The 23,324-nt window shown below is 36.9% G+C and overlaps 2 protein-coding genes across 2 annotated transcripts; one reads left to right on the top strand and one right to left on the bottom strand.

Moving 5' to 3' along the window:
- Positions 1 to 9,972: 9,972 nt before the first annotated feature.
- On the top strand, positions 9,973 to 12,606 carry LOC136260163 (uncharacterized). Its single transcript, XM_066053797.1, has 2 exons — positions 9,973 to 10,085; positions 10,196 to 12,606. The coding sequence occupies exon 2, from the start codon at positions 10,196 to 10,198 to the stop codon at positions 12,461 to 12,463; it is 2,268 nt and encodes a 755-aa protein (XP_065909869.1). The 5' UTR covers positions 9,973 to 10,085; the 3' UTR covers positions 12,464 to 12,606.
- Positions 12,607 to 13,358: 752 nt separating this feature from the next.
- On the bottom strand, positions 13,359 to 22,305 carry LOC136260175 (NACHT, LRR and PYD domains-containing protein 12-like). Its single transcript, XM_066053809.1, has 2 exons — positions 21,864 to 22,305; positions 13,359 to 16,233 (listed from the first exon to the last, which is right to left on the bottom strand). Exons 1-2 carry the CDS (start codon positions 22,031 to 22,033, stop codon positions 14,424 to 14,426), a joined length of 1,980 nt encoding a protein of 659 aa, XP_065909881.1. The 5' UTR covers positions 22,034 to 22,305; the 3' UTR covers positions 13,359 to 14,423.
- Positions 22,306 to 23,324: the final 1,019 nt, after the last annotated feature.

Genomic DNA, 23,324 nt, shown 5'->3' with positions numbered 1-23,324 from the left:
GAAAGCATACTTCTCTGCAACCTATACTTAAACAGTATGATATCTTGTAGATTTAAAATAACTAGGGACCAGGAAAAAAGGTGATATAGCCTGTTACAGCATGCAGTGAGTCAGAATCTTAGCTAGGCCCTAATCTTGGCATTGTAAAACTCCCAGGTGGTGGCTTGGTTGTCCATTGATTCTATACATCATACAGTATACAGTATACTATCTAAGTACTTTAAATCTAAAGTCTTACTCCTTTACTTCTGCTTTATCGATTGCACTGGCATAAATGATTACATGTAGCTGTTGTAAGATTGTATTTACCAGAGCTCCCATCACGAAAGACAATACATATAATCAAGGAAGTGGACATGTATTCTGCCTGATAATAAACACCCACCTACACGATAACAGTGTGTTATCTCATTCTGCTCCTACACAAATTTTGCACCCACATGTATTGGAGGTGTGATAACACACTTCCTTATCTGATGAACACACTGTTAAAAATAAGGAGTAACTGTTACTCCCCTAGGGGAGTTCCCAGTGTAGGGAGGATTTAACACCCCTATATTTTTGTGGAGAGTAACTAACACCCCACAAAGGAGTAACAGGAACCCTTTGAAAAATCTATTGTAGGGAGTTTTAGTTACTCTGGGAGAGTTTACATAAGCATGCTAGGCGTTTCCTTTACTCCATGAAATTCTGCAAATAACTCTGTATAAAATTTCAAATGATGTTAAAGACATACAGCAAAACTGTAACAAAATATTTACAATATCCAGCTTTATAATATTGGAAAGTCTCTGAAAAAAAGAGACCAGTAGCAAGGCTTCATCAGCAAACGATGCTTCACTGCCACTTCACTGGAGTTACTTCCTGCCACATGACATGTTATCAGCTGTAGTAAATAGCAGTATAGTAAAGAAATATTCAACAATCACATGCTTGTTACCTTTGATGGTAGGTTAATGGTAAAAATTTTAATAACAGCAATTAAGGTGAATTATGTACCACTTGGTCTTGGCATCAAATTCACCTGAATTGTCGCTATTAAAATTTTTACCATTAACCTACCATCACAGCCATTTCTTGGCCACCACCTTGGATTTCACATCTTTTTTCACCATAGCCTTTTCAAGGGCCGCACTGTTTTTTTTTTTACAGCTTGGCTGTTTTGGATTAGATATGTATATCAGCTGCATATGAATTAATTATGCATAGCCAGCAATTCATTAAAGAATTTTGCTGCATGTAAACGATGTTAACAGTAAACATAGCTACATTAATTATTAAAGATGCATCCTTGAGCAGTACTCTAACTTTTACCATACATCACAGCAAGTATATATACATGTTTTCAGACCGCATTCTCCATTGATCATGAGTCCCTGTATTTAGCTTAATTTCTCCCAGGTGTACATGTAATGATAAGTATTGCAGTGATAATGGCAGTCACACACATAATTTCATATGATAATGTATTAATGTGTCATTACAGCAGCTAATTTATGCTCACCTACAGTAGTAGTAGTAGTCACAGTAGTCTTAATAGGAGCAGTGTAGCAAGCTATGTATGTAGTTATAAATAAGGAAACATAGTTGGTGAGGGCAGCTATTGTCAGCAGGCAGTAACCCTTTTTTTTGGGTCTTAGACCTTCGGCTAGGCTAAAGTTGTAATTCCAGAGTGGAACCCCTCTTTTAAAAAGTCTGGATCCTCCCCTGTTATCCTTGGGATTCAAGGTGATCATGACAATGATGATCTTTATTGCCAATGGCTTGATGGGTGTTTGTCACCATCAAGACTACAAGAAGGTTACACAATTATTGTCAATTAAGTCTCATAATATCTTTGTGGCAAACTTGATGATAACTGATATAATACTGGCTCTGGTGAGTTGCGTGGTATCTAGCATCATGACTGTTGGTCATGTCATTGGAAGATTTGGAACAGGAGATTTCATCACTTGTAATGTATACAAGTTTCTTTTTCATCCGGTACTTGTAATCCATTTCACTTTTCTGATGATATCAGTTGATAAGACAATAACCATAATCCTTCCTTTCAAGTACAGGAAAATCATGACAGTTCATGCAGTTGCTTGCATAATTGCTGCTTCATGGCTTAAAGTCTATTTTGATATCTCTTTATACATTTTTCAGCAATGATGGTGACTCCAAGAAAGTGGCAAAATTTGGTACATGCAGATTTGAAAGTGATTTCATCGAAATTATCCTCACTTACACACTGCCTATTTTCATTGAATCATTTGTCACAATATCACTAAACATTTTCTTAGCTTATCAGGTTCAGAAGAAAATTCAAGAGGAAAACAGGTCATCAGGTTTTAACACACAAGTTGAAGCTTTAAGACAAAAGCAGAGTAAAATCAGTCGCCACTATATATAATAACACTTTTGGTCATTGTGCTGGGGAGCTCATCTATTGGTTTACTGTTCCTGATTATGTATGTATGTACCATCAAAACTTCTTGTACATTCTTCAGTTTACTTGACTATATTATCAATCCAAATATTACATACATAATACTCTTTCCTCATCCATTTGTGTATAGGCTGTACTTCAAACAAGTCCTTAAGCCAATGATGAAGTTTTAAAGAGCCTGGTGTGTATGGACAAAAACACTTCAACTTATTGACAGTCATAAAGTCAACAGCAACTCCATGTATACCTAAAGTTTTGCTTAAAACGTATTTGAAAACATATTAATATAATTAATGTATAACACCCGAATCCCGCCACACTGCAGGCAGTGCAGATGGGATTGGTTGATGATGTGCTGTTTCTTTCAAATTTTAGTATGTATATTTTATGTGATGTGCTGTATGTACCTACGTATTTATTCATCACAATTACAGGTAGCTATAATGGTCAAATCATGGATGTAACTACATATTACATCTTTTGCTTTGACACAAACAATTACGGTAGTCACAAAGGCTTAAGTTTCTTACTTGTGCCATGCTACTCTGCAAGAGCAACAAAGCTTGTCTTAACAGAAACATCGAGTGCATTTGTTAAACTAAGCTTGGTACCAAATACTTATGAAAATTAACAATTACTGAATCAATTTCTACTACATTTTCAAGTACTGTAGCTTGAGCACATACTAATTTAATCCATCATGCATGAATATGGCACACACTGTGACTAAATTACATATGCCAGTAGCTAACAAGTGGCCCCAGTATAGTACATTTACATACATTTGACTATGCAGCGAAATGCACTTAGTTTTCCTGAATTATATTTGGCATCAAATATGTACAGGCTTGTCAAACAAGGGTAGATTAGTGCAAGTCGGATCAAACCAGGCAATGATGTGGGGCATCAATAGGAGGTCCATCAATAGCAGTGGCGGATCCAGGGGGGAGGGGGGGGCACGTCCTTTAAAAAAAAAGCATACAAGATCGAGATACTATAGGGCAGTCAATCACTCTAATAAAGCAGTCACGGTGCTCATAAGGCAGTGTAGCTTAACTATGAAGCTATGAATAAGGATCTAAATAAGGATTTTTATACTTTATAGTATATACATTTGGTAAAGGACAGCCATTATTGCTGCAACTTTTTTTTTTTTTTTTTGGTTTTCAACTTTTTTCAGCAAAGTGCACCCCCTCCCCTTTCCAAACTCTGGATCCACCCCTGAATAAGAGTAACACATGTGCAGCAATATGCACAGCCAGGCACCACATGTTATCACCCAAGCAAAAAGCACTAAGCTAGCATGGTGGCCCTCACATCTTTTCAAAGTTAACAGGCTTTCCCATGCAGCAGTCAAGGCCCTGTAGCTACATCAACCAAACCCATCAGATTATAAGGGGATACTAACCTCCAGATCACAACATCTAAACATACTAGGACTGGTTAGCAAGTACTAGTAGATGTACTGATGACTTTTTATGTTAGACCTATAAAGAAGACTACTCAAATTGCACACATGCAAAAGTTAACTTACACAGTGTCATTTACTGCATGCTTGTACATTAACTATGTTTAAACTACTTAAACGTTATGTGTGCATATAACTTGATAGCTTGAGCCAAAAGTTGTGTATGATTAACTAGTCCAAATGCCTGTTGATGCATTAATCAAAGTGTAGTTGTGAATATACTTCTTAAAATGTTGGTATAGTAACTGCCACTTACTGGTCTAATATCAGTTTGCTGAGCAACCTATCTTTGCATCTTTAAATCATAAAGACAATACTAAACCTTTTACATAGGTGGAAAATTTAAAAGGTGCTGGGAAAGATGCATAACATTGTTTAGAATCTAGACAGCATTCTTGGATGGCTACTATATAGCACTACATTTGTCACTTGAAAGCAAAGGTTATGGAAGAGTCTGTAACATAGGCTTTATGCAAATTGCCAGCCTCAATACTTTTGGAAGAATATTCAGCACCGGCTCCTAAGCAAGTTAATAATCTATATCAATGTTCTAAGATTACTATGGCACTTCATACATTTGCTTTGCATTGACCTGCAAGCCATGTTGTAACATATTCTGATTACACATATCTGCATGCTGTATTATTACTGTGCGGCATATTAAGCCACAGAGCCACCATCACTTTAGAATAGATTGTCGTGATGCAATGTTCAGTAGTAAACTAGTTTGCATGGTGGATCATAAGCTCTGAAGTTAATCACATGGACAATTCAGTCTGTTTTCTGCTTTGCAATACAAGTAGCTCCATTGTAACCATGTATATTAGTCATATCATATGTTCTGCATACATCTTTTCTTGAATCTTGAGTTTCCTAACTTGTCTTGTACACTGTCTATTTATGTAGCACTCTATCATTTCATCTAAAGTTGTATAGTGGTAAATTGCATTCTGTGCAGTCATTACAGGGGACCAACTCCAGAAAATTTTCATCACATTACTGCACTATCCATCACATGCAATATCTTAATGTACGTACTTTTAAAAACTCAAAAAATGCTTACAAACTAGACTCCCCGACCCAGCAAGTTAGGTCTCTAGATCATCAACATAATTATGTCACATATAATTAATGTTAGTTGAAAGTGCACTAAAGATGTAAACTGTTATAATATTTACATCATACTGAGCTACCATGAAATTGTCATGGGCCAGCCCTGCAAGTTTAAGAGCAAGCAGGTCAAAATTTAGACTTACTGTACTCTACTTAAGAGAAGCCAAAGGAAGTACTGTGTTGTCCTTACCCCTATACTCTTAGCATGCAGCAGCAAGCCAGAAAGTGGGGGATTACGCAGGCAGATGTGGATTCTGTTCTTGGGTCTGGGGTTATACTCTCCAGGAATATTTTAGATTATAGAAGGTCTGTTACAGCATTTGAGACTGTTCTTACTGTGTTTTTACAGACAAATTGTTTGCCACAGCTTTTAAAGGAGATATGCAATGTATAATTAGTGTGGTTGACTGCTATATTAGAGTATTTAGATATTTTGCTACAAGCAGTAATCAATAATAATGGGAGCATGGCACCCCTTCTAAAAATAGTCACAATGATTCAACAAACCTTCAGAGAAAATTGGTGATCCAATTCATAACAATTTCTTCAAAATTTGATGCTATGCTACCTTACCATATGCATAACATAATTCCTTCATCACTCTGTATAATTGCATGCAGTATATGATTTTGTAGCAAATCGATGTAATGTAAAAGTCTACATTGCATGCAGACTGCTTTGAAACAGGAAATACCATTGGAATGACATTAATTGAGATATGCATGAGGTCATGCTTTTGTACCATATTAACTACAGAAATAGCTGGTGCTAGAATCACAAACAATGCCAAAATAATAATGAGTATTCTCAAAACAAATTAATTACAAATGATAACAAAAGAACCAGATACTGTACATGTATACTCTAATAAGGTTATATATTAATAGCAGTCTTATATAAACATATGCATACTCAAAATAGAACAGTCACATCACTCTTAGCTTGGAACGCCAAGAGCGCATGCAATCTGAACATAGCTAATAGTAAAAATTGAAAATGTTGATTTCGATTGTCACAGGATTAGAAGAGCTTTCTTCTCTACCCATAAAATGGTATATGTACTGAGATTAAGGAATTATGTCAACAGTCTGGTGGGACTAAATAATTAGAAATAATTTTTTAAAAGAAAACTATTTGGAAAGTTTAAAGGCAATATAATTGTATATAGAAATCATACAAGTGCAGAGGTTTGAATTTTTATTGTAACTAATATGACTTGGTATAATTTTTACTCTCCCTCTCCTCCCAATATAAAGGCTCACAAACAAGGCTGTGACCATTTTTCACATACATATCTGATGATTAATGGTGGATATTATAGCTCAGACAGACAGTTAACTTTATTTAATAGTTATACCATGGCCACAAGGGATTTACCTGATATATATGCCCAAGCCCAAGGATCGCAGGTCCGAGAGTGTGGGAATATATATCAGGCAAATCCCGAGTGGCCATGGCATAAGTCATATATACCACTCTGGTATGCTCACCTATTAATAATAGGTGAAGGAAGACAAACCTGCATTCACCACATTACTTTTATACAGAGGTTTGCAAACATCAATTGTGGATTTAAATTGTGGGCACAAAAAAAAAAATGATTGTGGTGATACTATTTTAAACCGAAAAACCACTTCGTGGATGAATAAAGTAACCCAAGGTGCTAAAATAAACACTTAGACATATAGGTTGTGAATGTTTGAGGCATCTTTTCATGCAGTTGAAATGTACTCTGTAGAAAAACAATCCCCACATTACAGATTATTTAGTGATGCTTAGAAACTGAACTATGCAATGCTGACTCACTCAATTCTTTTTGCTTCACAACAATGCCCCTAACTAAACCAACATATTTAACTCAGACCCACAATGCAAAACTTTAAGCAGCTCTATTTCAAACCCACAATGCAAAACTTTATCAGCTCTATATAAATAATCAAAGGGAACTGATGTTTTGTAACTGCCTCAGCATCAAAGGCAGTTGTGGTCAGGGCTATATCATGATATTGCCCTAACCACAGGGCAATATCTAGGATATTTCCCTGTGGTCAGGGCAATATGTGATATATAACCCTGTGGTTTCTTTTGATCTGAGGTGTCAAAGTGGTATATATTAATATATTGTTAACAGGCAATAAAGTTTAACCACCAACTATCTTTTACTTCCAGAATTCTGGTAAAGCTTTAAAAGTAATGGGTCAAATCCCTGGTAGCAAATGTTAATGTGACAATTTTTTGTGGAAAAATACAAACAAATTGACTGCTCTATTAGAGTGTTTAATGTTCTATTAGAGTATAGTGCCTAGCCCCACCCCTATACGCCGCCCATGTAGTGAATCACTTGAGTGACACATATAGGCAGGTCAACATGTGACTGCAGTCAAACTTAATGTCAACAGTCAAAGTCACTCAATTGGTGCCTAGTCAACGGTCAAGGACCAAAATTTGAAACCCACAATGGAAAATATAGTGTTTGTCTCGAGGTCACAGGATCACCACTCAGCCTTTGGGACAAGGAGAAGCATAAGTTCTGTACATAGCACCTTTATGCTTTGGCTACGCAGCTATATCTGCTAATTAATTCAGTACACAAATAAATAGTGCCAGGTATTGGCTTTTTTATCTATCAAAGACCTATGTTGCATCATAATTTGATCTACAACCTAAGGAAAGGAGTGATTTTTCAAGATATCTGTTTCTGGCTCAGGAATCAACGAGGACATTTTCACAAATGACGACCAACCTCTAGTTCTTCCAGAATACAATACCTACATATCTATGGGATTCAAGGTAGTCATAACAACGATGATTTTCTTAATGGCTGGATGGGTCTTTGTCACCATCAAGACTACGAGACACTTGCATCGATCTTGCAACATCTTTGTGGCTAACCTGATGATTGTAAATGTGGTATTGGCTTTTTTAAGCACCACCATATCTGGCATCATGACAATTGGTCATGCTGCTGGAGTGGGAGATTTTTTATCAGTTTCAATCTAGCCTTCTTTTTAATGCACCAGTGATTGTAATTCATTCAAAATTCGTGGTGATATCAGTTGACAAGGTGATAGCCATAGAATTCCCTTTTAAGCATAGGCAATTTATGACCAATCGTTTTGCTGTATTCAACCTACTTCAAAGTTGTTGAGAACATCATTGGTACCAATGTCTACTATATAGCAGTCCTTCTTCATCCTTTTGTGTATGGATTGTACTTTAATCAAACCCGTGAACCAATGGTGGAGAAAATGAACAAGTTGTGTGCAGATATGTAGAATTTCACCTTAAATGCTGTCAAGACTTCATGTGGCTTATCAATAAAAAGTGTAAAAAGCTGTCGTGCAAGTACTATTATCAATAGCATTATATGTAATTGTGTGCAATAACATTTTATGTATGTAAACTGTATCATTATATTCAGTATAAATCTATGATGGATGCTACTTCTGAAGTGCAATACAATTATAAGCAATAACAGAATTGCATGTTCATTATTAAATGTGTTCATCAGATAAAGAATGACTCAGAATCCTAATACGTTACCTAAGATTAATTGTATAATGTGAAATTAAGAAATACCAAATCAACCACGATGGTGGAAAGACAGCTGTACAACATGGCTTTGGGATAGACAGCTCTAGCTAGTTGAAATAGTGAGATGGGGCTAGTTGTAATAGTCAGACTGAATCGGAATCACAAAATAAATTATTATAAAGTCAAAAAAGTATGCAGTCTACCATTTGACAATAAGTAGTTCACGATTTGGCCTTATAATAGCTATAATATATTCTCTTTTGTTGTCCACTATTTGATTAAAGTTACCTTGCTATCTAATTTAGCCACTCATAGCTATATACTTTTATAAAATCCAATAACATAATTCTTTTACTTGATTGAAATTCCTAATCCTGCTGATAAATTTCCTCTTTTAAAATTGCTTCCACATTCAATCGCATGCTGAATGTGCAGATTCCTTCAACTTGCCTCATTACCACACAAGCAAACTCCTCACACTTGCAAGTTTGAATCATACGACTCTATGGTACATAGAGCACAAAATACTCCAAAAACATGCAAATTTGTTTTCAGTAGCATAAACCATGTCACTGCTGAAAAACTTTCACTTTCACTTTTTTTCCTTGAAAACACATGTACAGCAAATCCCTCCCCTCACCTCCTGTTATTTTAGAGCTAGTTGTAAGATATAAACTTTACCATTGAAATGCTAATTGACTGTACTAACATTACTGGTTCCACTGCATCCACGGAGTTAATGTTTCTCTTTGAAAAATATTCCATGACATAGACCAGGCTAAGTATTCAGTTTTGTTCAAAACTTATTTGGCCTGAGGATAGAAGGTAATGTCAAGAGACCTCCATAAACAATCTTGAATACCAGAACTACAAAATCAGGTTCCATCACAGAGCAATTTTATTGCTAACTCATTACTTAATCTGAACATACTGTGCAATTCAACTACATATATGGTATTTCTAGGTATTGCCACTGAATCAGATTACCAGAATGAAATTATAGGCAAATGCAAACTAGTACTAATTAGTAACTTAATTTGTATAGCCATAAGAAATTCCCTCAGTTCACTGGTGTTTCTTGGTAATACCACACACTGGTTGCCACTGTAATTTCATTCTGGTAATCTGATTCAATGGCAATACCTAGAAATGCCATATAGTTAAACACCACAATCACATAACTACCCATTTTGGTAATTCCCTCTATTCATTAGCAATTCCTAGAAATGTAGCATTACCACACGGGAATTATTACTTCTTAGCTACCATATGCACATGCTTAACTAAGTAGATTATTATCAGGGAATATTTATACATTTCTTGAGAATATATTATGTCACCATAATAAAATATTATTGTACTAACCACTAATGCGATGTATATATGCATCTATAACTGCAAGCAAAGCATTATTGCTGCATGTATGCATGCACAAATCATTCACTACAGATCTTGCGGTGTCCCTGTAGGTATATATGTGACTCACTGAAAGGATTTACTTGCATTATCACCCAAGGTGTTTTAAATAATACATTCGAAGTTAGTTGTTGTAATGTGCACACAAGTACACGTGTAGGTTCCTAACATGTCATAATAGTATCTGTTTTAGTGTGAATTCATGTTGTTAATATATTTGTTCACCATTATAGATGTTGCTTGGGTTGCTGCTCTCAGTAAGCATTGTCAGTGTGGTCAACTGTGGATACAACAACTTGCCCCAGTATAATCCAGAAGAGAAAACAATAGAATGTAATTCTAATGGAGATTTTTGTCACATTACATTGGTAATTGAGGCACTAGAATCAATGAGCTACTTTCAGTATGAAAATGGTCACAGGAAACTTCAAGGTTTTAGGGCATTCTACAACCACACAGCTTCAGATTTTGATGTTGCTTGCCCAGAGAGTTACTATAAACCACCACCCCATAAAAGCAGATTGCAGCCACCGATTGTTACAGATGGATACTTTCGGCCAATTTTCACCATAAATGGTCAGATGCCAGGTCCTACTATTGTTGCAAACAAAAACCAGGAATTGCGTATAACAGTCTACAATGAGCTAAAGAGTAGTGAAGGAATTGCTATGCACTGGCATGGAATGCATCAAGTGAATACATCAGCAATGGATGGAGTACCCTACATAACGCAGTACCCAATTTTGCCTGCTCATAAAATGACATACCAGTTTAAGGCAAGCCCACGAGGCACTCATTGGTACCATGCTCATGGAGGAACTCAGAGAACTGATGGCATATATGGTGCCCTCATTGTGAAGGATACAATTCCTGAGATGGACTTAGAAGATTTTTATCAAGATCATACGCTTCTATTAATGGATTGGACAAAGGTGCCATCACGAGATATTGGACAACAATTAGTCAGCTCACTGAAATTTTGGCAGGAACCATCTCAAAATGTGTGTAGTTCTCAATACACTACAACACAAGGTCCAGATGACACCATGGTAGGCCCATTTCCCTTCTGGTCAGGTATCATTAATGACAGGGGACGACACTGTGACAATTATGATGCAATTGGAGAAACATGTGTTCAGTACAGTCTTCCTCCAAGTGCTTTAAACTACTTCACTGTTGCACCTGATAAACTGTATCGATTTAGGCTAATTGGAGCACAATCAGTTTATGCATTCAAGTTTTCTATCCAAGACCACTTGCTAACTGTAGTTGCTACAGATGGTTACCCTATTGAGCCAATCAGAGATGTGAATTACGTGATTGTCAACACTGGTGAAAGATATGATGTGGTGGTTAATACTAGTAGATACCGACATCTCCAAGATGGTAATAGCCTGGATTACTGGGTATTAGCTGAAACATTAGAAAAAGATTTTACTGGGGATGGAGGATTTTATACTCCGATAAGTGAACATAAAGCTGAAGCTATCTTACGTTACAATGTGAATTTGGCATCATCACCAATTCAAGAACCATCTAGATCTTGGAACTGCACAAGAGAATTTCCATGCAGAGTTGTAAATTGTCCGTTTTCTAGTGACAGTTCCACAGCAGAAGTTATGAACTATCATTGCATTAATGTTCACGACTTTGAAACTGAATTGGCACAATCTGTTCCTCCTTCTGTCCATTCCCCATCTAAAACTCTATTTTATAATTTTGACTTCTATGGTGAGAAATCTACCAATGCTAGTTCTGTAGATGGCATAAATTTCCGGTATCCTCCTTACCCGCCAGTTACAGCACATGAAGAGTTTGAGGCAGAAAAAGATGATTTTATTTGCCCTGGAAGAGGATGCCCACATCGCTTGTCAGGCTCTGAAGTGCCTTTCTGTGCTTGCACTCACCAAATTGACATCAGCAACATACCCAAAGGAGAGACTATTGAAATCGTCATTAGCAACATCAATACGCTTGTGAATGGCAGATTAAAAGTAGGCAGTTCCCATTCAATTCATCTACATGGTCATACATTTTATGTGGTCAAAACGGGATACCCAGTATATCAACCAGATGGAAGAATTGCTTTATTTAACAGAGATCTTCAATGCATTAATAAAGTGACTGACAGCGAATGCAAAGAACTGTTTTCAGTAATAGAAACAGAAAATGATGATGGGTATTTTAATCTTCAAGAGATCAACTGGAGAAATGATAGCATGGGTTACATCAACACTAGAAACAAAGCCCTGTCCAGGAAAGATACTGTAATAGTTCCTTATGGTGGTTACGTTGTCATTAGATTTGTAGTAGACAACCCAGGATGGTGGTTCTTCCACTGCCATATTGAATATCATCAACTAGAAGGCATGGCTGCTGTTATTACAGAACTGCCCCAGATGATGAAACCTGAATCAAATGTTTCAGGAGGAGCAAATGCCAGTATGAAGGCATCTGTGATGGTGATAGGGCTTTTTATGCTTCTCAAGATGTTATTCTGATGGAAACAGTGGTATTGCTCATTCTTAAACTGACTTTCATATTGTAGTTTTAGCATTACTAATACGTAAGTACGTAGTCACCAGACACTTTGCTGCTTTTCTTGTTTTAAATAATTATATTACATAATATTTCTGCTTTTTAACTAGCGGGATATAATATACAGTTAATGTGTTGACAGGTATATTCATCAACATAGAATACAGGCAGGTACTGTACCTCTGTTACTAGCCTTTGCACAATTTAGTCATAATAGGAGAGGTTATTATTAACTCTTGTTTATACCTCCAAATAAACACTCACAATGTAATGCAGATAGCATGTACATCAGTACAGAAATTATCACACAGTTCCACTATATACGTATACAACCAAGGGGTCAACTATCAAGAAAGCAAACAAAACCACCTGTACCCTGTAGATGAGGGCCACGCTTCATATGCTGTCCAGAGAATAAACTGCATGTAGAAACTGTCCTTGGTCTGTTGCACTACAGTTGCCTGTTAGATAGCATGTTGTGTATCCCACATTGTCTTTATGTAAGTTAGACATACATACACTTTATTGAAAATCAATTGGCTAAGTGTAAAGTACTGTATAGAGTGCAGAGTACAGGGGTAGGTACCACAGGCAGATGGTCTGTACAAGTACACTTTTCCAGGAATAGTTATCTCATAACCACAACATGCAAGCTTATGCATTTCATCATATTGGATACATGAGGAATGTAATATCAAAATCTTTTTTTTGTTCTGGGTATTCACCAGGATGATATCACTGTGTTAATATTAATTTAATGGCCTGAAATCCAATAAAAAATTATTTCTGGGCATGTAGCAATAACAATATTAAAGGGGGATGATGTGGTTATGGCTGTAAGGTGTTGGCATTTACCACTATCAAGCACTTCACAAAGTGGAAAACATACTCATTGTGCTTTATGCAAAAAATTGGATTACATGTAGTTCACTACAAGGTGACAAAAGAGCATACTTAAACTACACCTTTAGTTAATTGAAAACAAAATTATGTAGGTGATGCTGAAATGCTGCTAAATAATCATTATAGAATCACAATAAGTAACCAGATTGCTTACAATGTAATAATAAACTCTATGCAAACCAATAGGCCAACTCATGTATTTCATTGCTGTTCCGGTAGGTATTAATGTCATGCCTATACTTGGTAATCTTTGAGTGGCTTTCATATTTTTCGTCCAAAAATAAGTCCCTTAATGATCTGTTGTAATATTTTATGTTTTTCAGGAATGATATTAAATCTTTTGCTGAATATAAGTTATTCCGTATATCAAGTTGCTGTATTGTCATGTTGCTTCTAAGCATTTGACTTGTTGCTGCTAGCCCTTCAGTATTAATGTCACAATGATTTATGTGGAGTTTCATTATAGTCGTGTTATGTGCCAAACTAATGCAAAGTTTTGTAACTCCTTCATCACCCAATGAAGCACTGAATGATAAGTAGAGCCATTGAAGGTAACTTTGTGACTGGACTAATGTGCAAAGATCATCTTTTTCTGAAGGTGAAACAATGTAGCAGAATCTCCACAACCGTTCTGATACACCTGGCTTACAGAGGTACTTGTACAATAATTGAATTCCAGAAGTTATTGGAACTCCACAATAAAAGGACCATTTTCTGTTTGTGTGTGCCATAAAGTAGGACAGACTCAACATCACATGTGGCATTGCACTCGATGTGGGTATATCAATACAACATGTCTCTGGTTGATAAAAATGGTCACAAATAGATACACACATTTGAGGATTTTGTGATTCATAACAGCAGATTACCAACGTCAACAAAAACTGTTCAGATCCAAATGTTGAAGTTAATGTAGTATAATGGGTATGGGAAGCTTCCCAGATAGCAGTTAAAGATCTATGAGCACCAGGGTTGAATGCAGGTAGTGTACACTCAATTGCAATAGATGGGAGTACTTTTTCAGGTGAGAATAACTTCATTTTGGTAACCCCCAGCATAAAATAACCATACCATTTCAAATCGTGGATCTCCAAATATTCTTTTCAGCTCATGATTCTGTTCCTCTGGACTCATCTGGTATAAATACAAGGCAGCCAGTAACTCTTGTACAGTTTTGTGAAGAAAGTTAAATGAACGACTAACACCTGTAAGTAACTCCAACTGGTGCACTTCAAATAGGCCCATGCCATCAAAATTCCATGGAATGTCTTGTGAGTCAAACAAAACATCAGATATTTCTTCATCACTGAATGTAAGCTGCTCCTGTAGTAAAGATTCATATGCTAACTGTTGTAGAGCAGTTAAAATCTTAAGCAGATCCTTAGGTAGTTTTTGTAAGGATCTTAAGGGCCTTTTATCACCACTTGTTCTTTCTTTGTGACGCTGGAAAGTGATCAGTAAGAAACTCATGTATACTTCAGTGAGTGTACCAGGCAACTGATGTTGGTGTAATTTAAACACATGTACAAGAATGCAAAGACTTAATGGAATGTATCCTAATGTCATCAGATTGGGAACTCTCTTTAATTCCATCTTAAAACTTTCACTGTCATTTGTTGGTATATTGTCATTGTCACAAGAAAAACTACGATCGATATATTCATTCATTTGCTTCTCAACAAAACCAAGGATTTCAATTCTACGAGTTATGCAGTCATTTTGCAAACTACCAACAGCTGATGGTCGTGTAGTTAATACTATAGTTGCTTGTGGCAACAATACACCTGAAATAAGATCAGAGAAAACTGATTCCGATTTTTGACTGTCAATTAATTCATCCCAACCTTCCAGCCATAGGGCAAAGCCAGCACCACAGCAAGCAACCATTTCTTCTACCACATCTAAAGCAGGCCTTCCTAACTGTAGGCTGATTATATCACATAGACTATTTGATTTCGCTAACCTTTGGTCACGCAATTTGAGAAGAATTACATGAGAAAATTCATGTAGAGCAGAATTCTCAGCCCAGTCTTTGCATAGTTTGTGTGCAAGTGTTGTCTTCCCAGAGCCAGCATTGCCCTCTATCAAGATTACTTGGTGGCCTTGTTTCTTGTAGTCAAAAATTTGCTTGGGATCATCCAACATTTCTAGTTTATAATTCCTTTCTTGGGTAAATAATATACTGTATGTGTGAGGCTTAGAATCTTTTTGCCTTTTAGTAAGTGTGACCAAAGCCAGGTTAATAAAATGCATATGAGGGTTTGGTGGCCAATCTTCAGCAAGTACTTTAATAGATTGGGTATACGTTTTCTTAAGATGGTAACTATAGAACTGAAGTGGACCATTTCTGATTGTACTTTTACAAGTAGGAGGATTGTACGGTAACACTGTTTCACTGTGAGAAGTTTCGGTAATAGATTTTTTCAGATCATCAATGGAATTGGATATTCTAACATGAAGATCAAATAAACTATCTTCTCTACGAACAGTTTCTAGAAAATCAATGTGAAATTGTGGGCACTTTGATTTCATCAACTTAATAAAATACTCTTCCCTACTTATTCCACTAGTGTACTTATCACCAACTTCAACAGATAACAATAACATTTCACTAGAGTTAAGCTGGCCTTGTTTTCGAAGAGCCTGACTTAACAGTTCAACATTCACTTGTGTCCTGATATAGTCATCATTCTGATGTATAGCATAAAACACAACCATTCTGTGTATATAGTCTTGGTAGTCGGCTTCAGTCTGTAACACTGAGCAATACTTTATGAAGGAGGGGTAACCATTGGCAGGAACGTGTTTAATTATAGCATTCATTAGGACCCTAACAAATAAAGATATTGACTCATTAAAATCACTAACAATATATGACAACATACATCACATTAGCTAATACACTGTACAGTGAAACCTCAGTATCAAGGCCACCTCCTATGGGACCTTTAATATCGAGGTGGTCTTAATAATGAGGTCATAAAGTACACCTTATAGTTATGTTTGGGACATACTTGACATGATCTAATTGATTAAGAAGAGGTAGCTGTCAAGAGCAGTTATAGAGCCAGTATCTGCCCATGTTTGCCCTACCTAATATATGCTGTACGCTTTCCTTCAAAAGTGCCCAAAAAAGTATATTTAAAAATATTAAAAAATACCACCAGAGATTTTAACTGGCAACTTATGTTTACAAGCCACGCACTTTACCTTTTTAACCATGTGATCCGTAACTTGGAAGGGCTTTATTATAAAATTTGTTTATAAAGGCATGCGTAATTTTAATGGAATAATGCTTGCTTTACACCCTTGCATTCAATACACTGTAAATGACAAACAATGGGAGTTTGAAGCTTCTTTTAAAAGCAACTTCACTTTTAGATACACATAGCAAGTTCAAATGATATGCAGATGGACAGACAACTTTATATACACGGTCCTTACATTGAGTTTACTGTTTATCATGAAGTGCCTGCAGCTGCATCTATACTCTACCACAACTTTCACTTTGTGTCAAATATGGTTAACTGAAGGTAGCAAGGTTATGTACACATTGTATGTGATCATTAAACAGTAAACATGACAATCACATGTCTTCTTGATATTTGAATAGAATTCCAAGGAAGTACTGATGCCATTTATAGTCATGTAATGTACAGTATTCACCAAACTACTTGCAAACTCTAAAACTTTATTATTGACTACTACCACAACCATTGAGGTACAAAACATGTTTATCATAGTTAATGACCACACCAACACATGACCAAAATAAAAGATTATTGATCTTAACAAGTAAACATACATAGTCCTCTCACAAGACTGCCCCATGGGTGTTACCTGTACATGTCTCACAGTGTAAATTGATAGAGCCTGGATTTAATTATTTTAGATGGTACAACAAGATGAGCAGGCTTGGATGCAGTGTGAACATAATTTTATTTTGGGATACTCAACTCAGAAGAATTTGTTTTTGTTGGACACTCAGCCACAGCTACAATATACACACCATGCTTCTTACTGACTCCCACCCATTTCACTCTACTGATGTATTACCTAAGTACCAAAACCAAATACTGGTGAACACACAGTAGCTATATTATATTTTGCAATATACAACTTATTTCAGCACATTTGTCACTCAGTAGCTATACTATATGAAGCCTAAATTACTGTATGAAGAGTTTTATGCATTTTTGTACTTATTCTATTTAGTACATGTTAGGGCTGTACGATCAAAATAATAAACAACCACTCTTGATTATGATGTAATATCACAGGACTGTTTTGTAAGTATGTGTTGACTTGTAGTATTTGTTAAGTCAGTATTTCCCCAACTAGTTTGACACATTTCCACAAGTTTTTCATCTGACTATGGTTTATTTACTATATTTATGATGGCATCACGATAATTTTTCATCTAAGCTATCTCCTAGCCCTAGTGCACATGATCTCAAGCTCATGTTAGATGGTAAGATTGCAAGACAGTTGTCAGGTACAATCCCTTTTGCTGGTGATACCACATGAAAAACAGCAAATCAGATACTTCGTAAGAATTTGAAAAAGTTTGGCTGCCTATCATTGGTTGATTTTCACTTGAGTCCAATTCAGAATTTTTGTTCAACATGCAAATCACTGTACAAACAAGAGTAACCCTAGTTTAATATAATACGAGTTGATAACAAGCTTGGTTAATATGGATAGGATGTTATTTCACACCAACTACCTTAGTGTATCTACACATGCCATGGGGTAAGCAGTGTAATATCACAGCACATGCATGTTAACTACTGTATACAATACGTTAAACAATAGAAATGCACACAACTGAGCTAAGGCAACCTGCAGAGTACATAAGTACTATATATAGCATTGTGAATGTCTCAGTAGCTATAATACCAGATGCCAGTGACTAAAGAGAATGCCAGAAAGTTGTCGTGAGCAGGAAACAAGCCCTGAATGTCAACTTCAGAGCTGCTTGTCTGCAATGTGACAGCTAGAATGTCAGCTACTCTCCTTAATAGATAGTGCACTTTCCCTGAATGAAAGTTTCTTTCATATTTACAATCTGAGTTTTATTGTAGAGTAACACAGAGGTAGGAAGTATGGAATAGTTTAATAGCAATACAAAGTAATAAGTCTCCACTAACATAACAGTTACGTACATGTGTGCATGCATGTGGGTAAATTAATTTTATAGGTATATCAGTATAAAGCAGGACCCCAAAGGCCTCATGATACAACAGATACTACTAGTTATTAATAAAATACATTCACTTTGAATAGAAAGTTAGTGCAAATATCTAAATAAACTGCAATATTAATTACCAATAACAATACTGTATAGCCGGAATTTTCAAGGGATGAAACTTTTGCGAATTTTGCGTGTGATGATAGCGTCATGAAAATATAATCGTGAAATGTTTCAGTTTATACACACAGCTATTACTCACTTTCTAGACTTTCGTGAATTTAAAAACATGAAAATCATATTTTGCAGTTTCACGAAAGTTTCATCCCTCAAAAATTTCCCACTATACGGTAAGCCCATACTGATAATGTGGTAAAATGATTACCACAAACAAGACAGATTTATAAGGGCATTAATTGCTAGATTTATATTGTAAGAGAAATAATACAATGCGATTAAAACAAAAATTAGCTCAATAAAACGGAAACCAATATGATAGCTTTGTTGTTACGTATGAAGAGTAAAGACATTATTTTAGGTCAACCTTTGATCAAAGGAGACTGACTGCATGGTCATGTTCCATAACATAACTGTAAGACGTGAATGTATGAAGGTTTAATTTATGCATTAAAATAGCTACTAGGTATTGATACTGTAGTGTTGGGATTACACTTTTTCTTGATATTTGATGATGCAGGACCAACTTCCTACCTTAGACATTTCAGTAGCATTTTTTCACAATTTAATGCTTTATTATGTGATTACAGATGGTACTGTAATACAAGACAACTTACTGAAACAAGGTTGTTTGTGAGGTCAATAACGTACAAGCCAGGATGTGTAATGACAAGATATCCATGAAACCAATGAATAGGCTTGAAAAGCTACCTTTTCCGGTTTGTGGAGATCCCTACATCCATCCATATACAAGCAGTCGGTGAATGGCATTAAATAGTTCAAGTAAGACAGATATCGTAATATAAATTTATTAGGTGACACCCAACTATTGTTTCACTAACACTATGGTAAGACCTTAATTACCTGAATGCGTCCCCTTTAGAGTAACTTAATTTAGTGCAAACAAATGTGCTGAAATTCAAAGGTTCACTCGTTTAAAGCAATTGAATGTAAAATCAAAACATTCAAAATCTAGTTGGAAACAGCCCAATGTCTAATTAGCAGCCGGAAGTTATATAGGGCAGTGCCAAGTTGTTTACAGTGATAATATTATGTATCCCACAGCAAGCATATTTAATAGTTATACCACAGCTGTGAAGGATTTTGCTGATATATACACCCAAAGCTCAAGGGCCGCAGGCCCGAGGGCTGTATATGTCAGCAAAATCCCAAGCAGCCGTGGTATAAGCGATATATATCACTTGGGGCGCACTCACCTAATAGGTGAAAGAACTAACGAGAACTCATCCCATTTGTTTTATACAGTAGCATCTGAAAATCGATCGTGGTTTTAAAAGCATGGGCTAAATAGCCATCAAAACGTTGTCCTTACGTTAAAACGTCATTAATACGTTACTATGCTTCCACACACTATGTTAGAAAACTTGCGATTGTGGGATTGAGTTTACATTGTTATCATTTTTGTACTAAGTTAGGCCAACTAACTTCGCTATTGGGACAGTAAGTAAGTTATTATATTAAGTTAAGTACTTAGGACTGTAAGTTACTAACCTATTTCAGCGTAGCAGTAGTAGTTTTTTCGTTCTGTGGTCTGTTCAAAGGCTGATACGCGGTGGGTAGAAATAGGGGAATTTGTGATTTACGCATACTCGAAGTATACGGAACATAAATAAAACTGACCAAAACTGGACGTATAAATTTAGGAATTGACTGGACAAAATGTGAAAAACCAGCCCTATGAGGTATTCTTGTGTATTAACGAAGGTTTAGAATTAGTTGCTCATGTTTTTAAAAGCTTTCTAGCGAGATATTTAGAGAGAAAATTCGCTAAGAGGGCGGTTTTGCTCGTACCCATGCCTGATATGGACATTGACATAACAGCCTTACTGTTAAAGCTTCGGAGCTCAAACTCCCGACACAACATTGCTGTGAACTGGCTAACAACAAGACGTGTTCAATTACAAAATCCGGCTGCTTGTTCAGTAGAAATCTCGACTTCAATATCACAAATTGAAGTCGAGGTTTCTACTGAACAAGCAGCCGGATTTTGTAATTGAACACGTCTTGTTGTTAGCCAGTTCACAGCAATGTTGTGTCGGGAGTTTGAGCTCCGAAGCTTTAACAGTAAGGCTGTTATGCCAATGTCTGTATCAGGCATGGGTACGAGCAAAACCGCCCTCTTAACAAATTTTCTCTCTAAATATCTCGCTAGAAAGTTTTTAAAAACATTAGCAACCAATTCTAAACCTTCTTTAATATATAAGAGTACCTGACAGAGCTGCTTTTTCACATTTTGTCTATTGATTGCCAAATTTTATACGTCCAGTGTCGTAAATTTTCGTGACGCATAAAAAATCCGTAAATATGCGCAATTCACAAATTCCCCTATATGCATCCACGATCGCCCAACTGAACAGTTATTTTGTGCCTTCATTATCCTTTACTAACAACCAACTAGTCCATCTTAGAGTATATACTCAGTTTAGCAACCACTACAAAATCGAGTCCCACAATGCAAAGCTCTATGTCGCTCAATATAACGAGTCATAGCGTATCATTTCTTTGAACTGGCTGGGCATCAGGGTCATTGGCAAACCGCTTTCCCATGATATTGCCCGGGCAATATGCGAGTTAAGCACCGAGCGGTGCCTTTGAACGCCCACGCTAAAGTGGTATATAGCTAGCTATACTTTTTTATTAATGCTTTACAGCACAAGTACTGAAGGTCTGTAGGACACCTGGTCCTACAGCCTGCTCAAAGACTCTAGCTACATTAGGTGTGTTTTAAAAGTTGGAGAAGGGAGAAAAAAATCCATGACTGGACCTAGGTAGCCTCGAACCTGCAGCCATCCGATTTACGCTCGAATGCTTACAGGAGTCTACCAGGTGGTCAGGATGTTTTCTCCTTGTTATTTTCATGTAATTATATCCATAGGAATTCTAGAGAGTAACTCATTATCTCTAAGTACCCAAAGTAGAACCAAATGGACACTAGTTTATTTATTAATGCTTTACAGCACAAGTGCTGAAGGTCTGTAGGACATACTGACCAGGCCCAACACTGAGTCCAGGCATGGTCTTCGCTTTGGGTGGGATAGCCAGGGGCTATCCTAGATATTGTATGAGCTTACCTATTTTTATCAATTGTACTTAACGTAGACGCTATCTTTTCCAGTGTGTATTTATCCACTAAACCACACGTGTGACATCTCTCTACAACAGGCGAGCAATCACTGAGATCCTCAAACATTTTGTAGTGTCTTTGTAGGGTTAAATACTCCAGTGAGCGATTGTATTCCATTACCGCTGTTTTCACCGGTCATGATACGGCGTCAACATCTCCACTGTCACACTATAGCTGTCACGCACTGTCAGCAAAACTGAGTTCAAGGCGGCTCGTCTAGAACAGAAGAACTAATTAGTCGCGCCCGCCAACAATGCCGCTGTTATCTGTCATGCCCTACTGAGGTCTAGAAGCAGCCAACATAGTCTATACCACCGATCAATCACTCCAAATAATAGCCAGTCCAGTATGCAAGAGTATGCCGGTATGAAGGGACTACCGTAAAGGGGGGAAACTTTTGCGGTTTTGTTGCGAAAGTTCCCTCCTGCGGCGAATTCTATTGCTAGCTACCTCTGTCGGATTGGACCTGATATGTGAAATACGAGGTAAAATGATTAGAAGGTCCAGCTTCTTTCGTGAGCCACGCCTACTTATCGGGATGTGTATCACTGTTAGTCGAACTGACCCGGGTTCGAGACTATATCACTGCAGGGCCGTAGCCAGACTTTTACCTGGGTAGGTTCTTTAGACAAAAAGATGGACCTTTTGTACAGTTTACATCTCGGAGTGGTAAAGAAGTATCTGAGAGTATGGTCCTCCCGGGGAAATTTTTTGAAAATACGTACCAAAAAAGCTAAATTTGGTGACATTTCAGACTTTCAGTCACTAAAATGATAAAATTATGGACCTTTCTACTAAAACTGTGGACCTTTTACTGAAAATGCGCACTGTCTGTAGCATAGGCGGCGGAAAGGGGGGGGGGGGGGCTTATAACCCCCCTCAGAATGATATCACACCGAAATTATCTTTCTTGGAGTGGGGCTGAAAACCGTGATAAAGATCGAGATACTCTAATAGAGTAGTCACTCTAATAAAGTAGTCAGTGTGTAGCGAGCTATGTAAGGATTTTTATGTAGTTTATCAGCTAGAAATGGTAGCTGGTGAGGTGGAAAGCTCTTGTCAGTTGGTTGTGACCTTTTTTTTTTTTTTTTTTGGTCTCACCTTACCAAACTATAGAAATAAGTCTGGGTCAGCTCAGCGGAGCCCCCCCTCATATCAACTACTTCCTCCGCCGCTGGTCTGTAGTCATATACCGTTCATACGTGCCCATTTATCAGTAGGAATGCCTTATCAGTAAGGCGTGTTGCAACCATAGATAGCTATATATGTTGCAACAGAAACGGTGTAGCTATGCAAGAAAGCCATGTTTCAGGTGTATGCAAGAATTCCATGTTCATTGCTGTGCCTATATGATCTATGGCTGTGTGTACGTTTACGTGGAGCCACGCCCAGTGTGCTCCTATCGAGT

Source organism: Dysidea avara, chromosome 1 (assembly GCF_963678975.1).
Source record: "Dysidea avara chromosome 1, odDysAvar1.4, whole genome shotgun sequence".
Classification (NCBI taxonomy): Eukaryota; Metazoa; Porifera; class Demospongiae; order Dictyoceratida; family Dysideidae; genus Dysidea; species Dysidea avara.
Note: the sequence above shows the minus strand (reverse complement) of the source record. Positions and strands in the feature narration are given on the sequence as shown.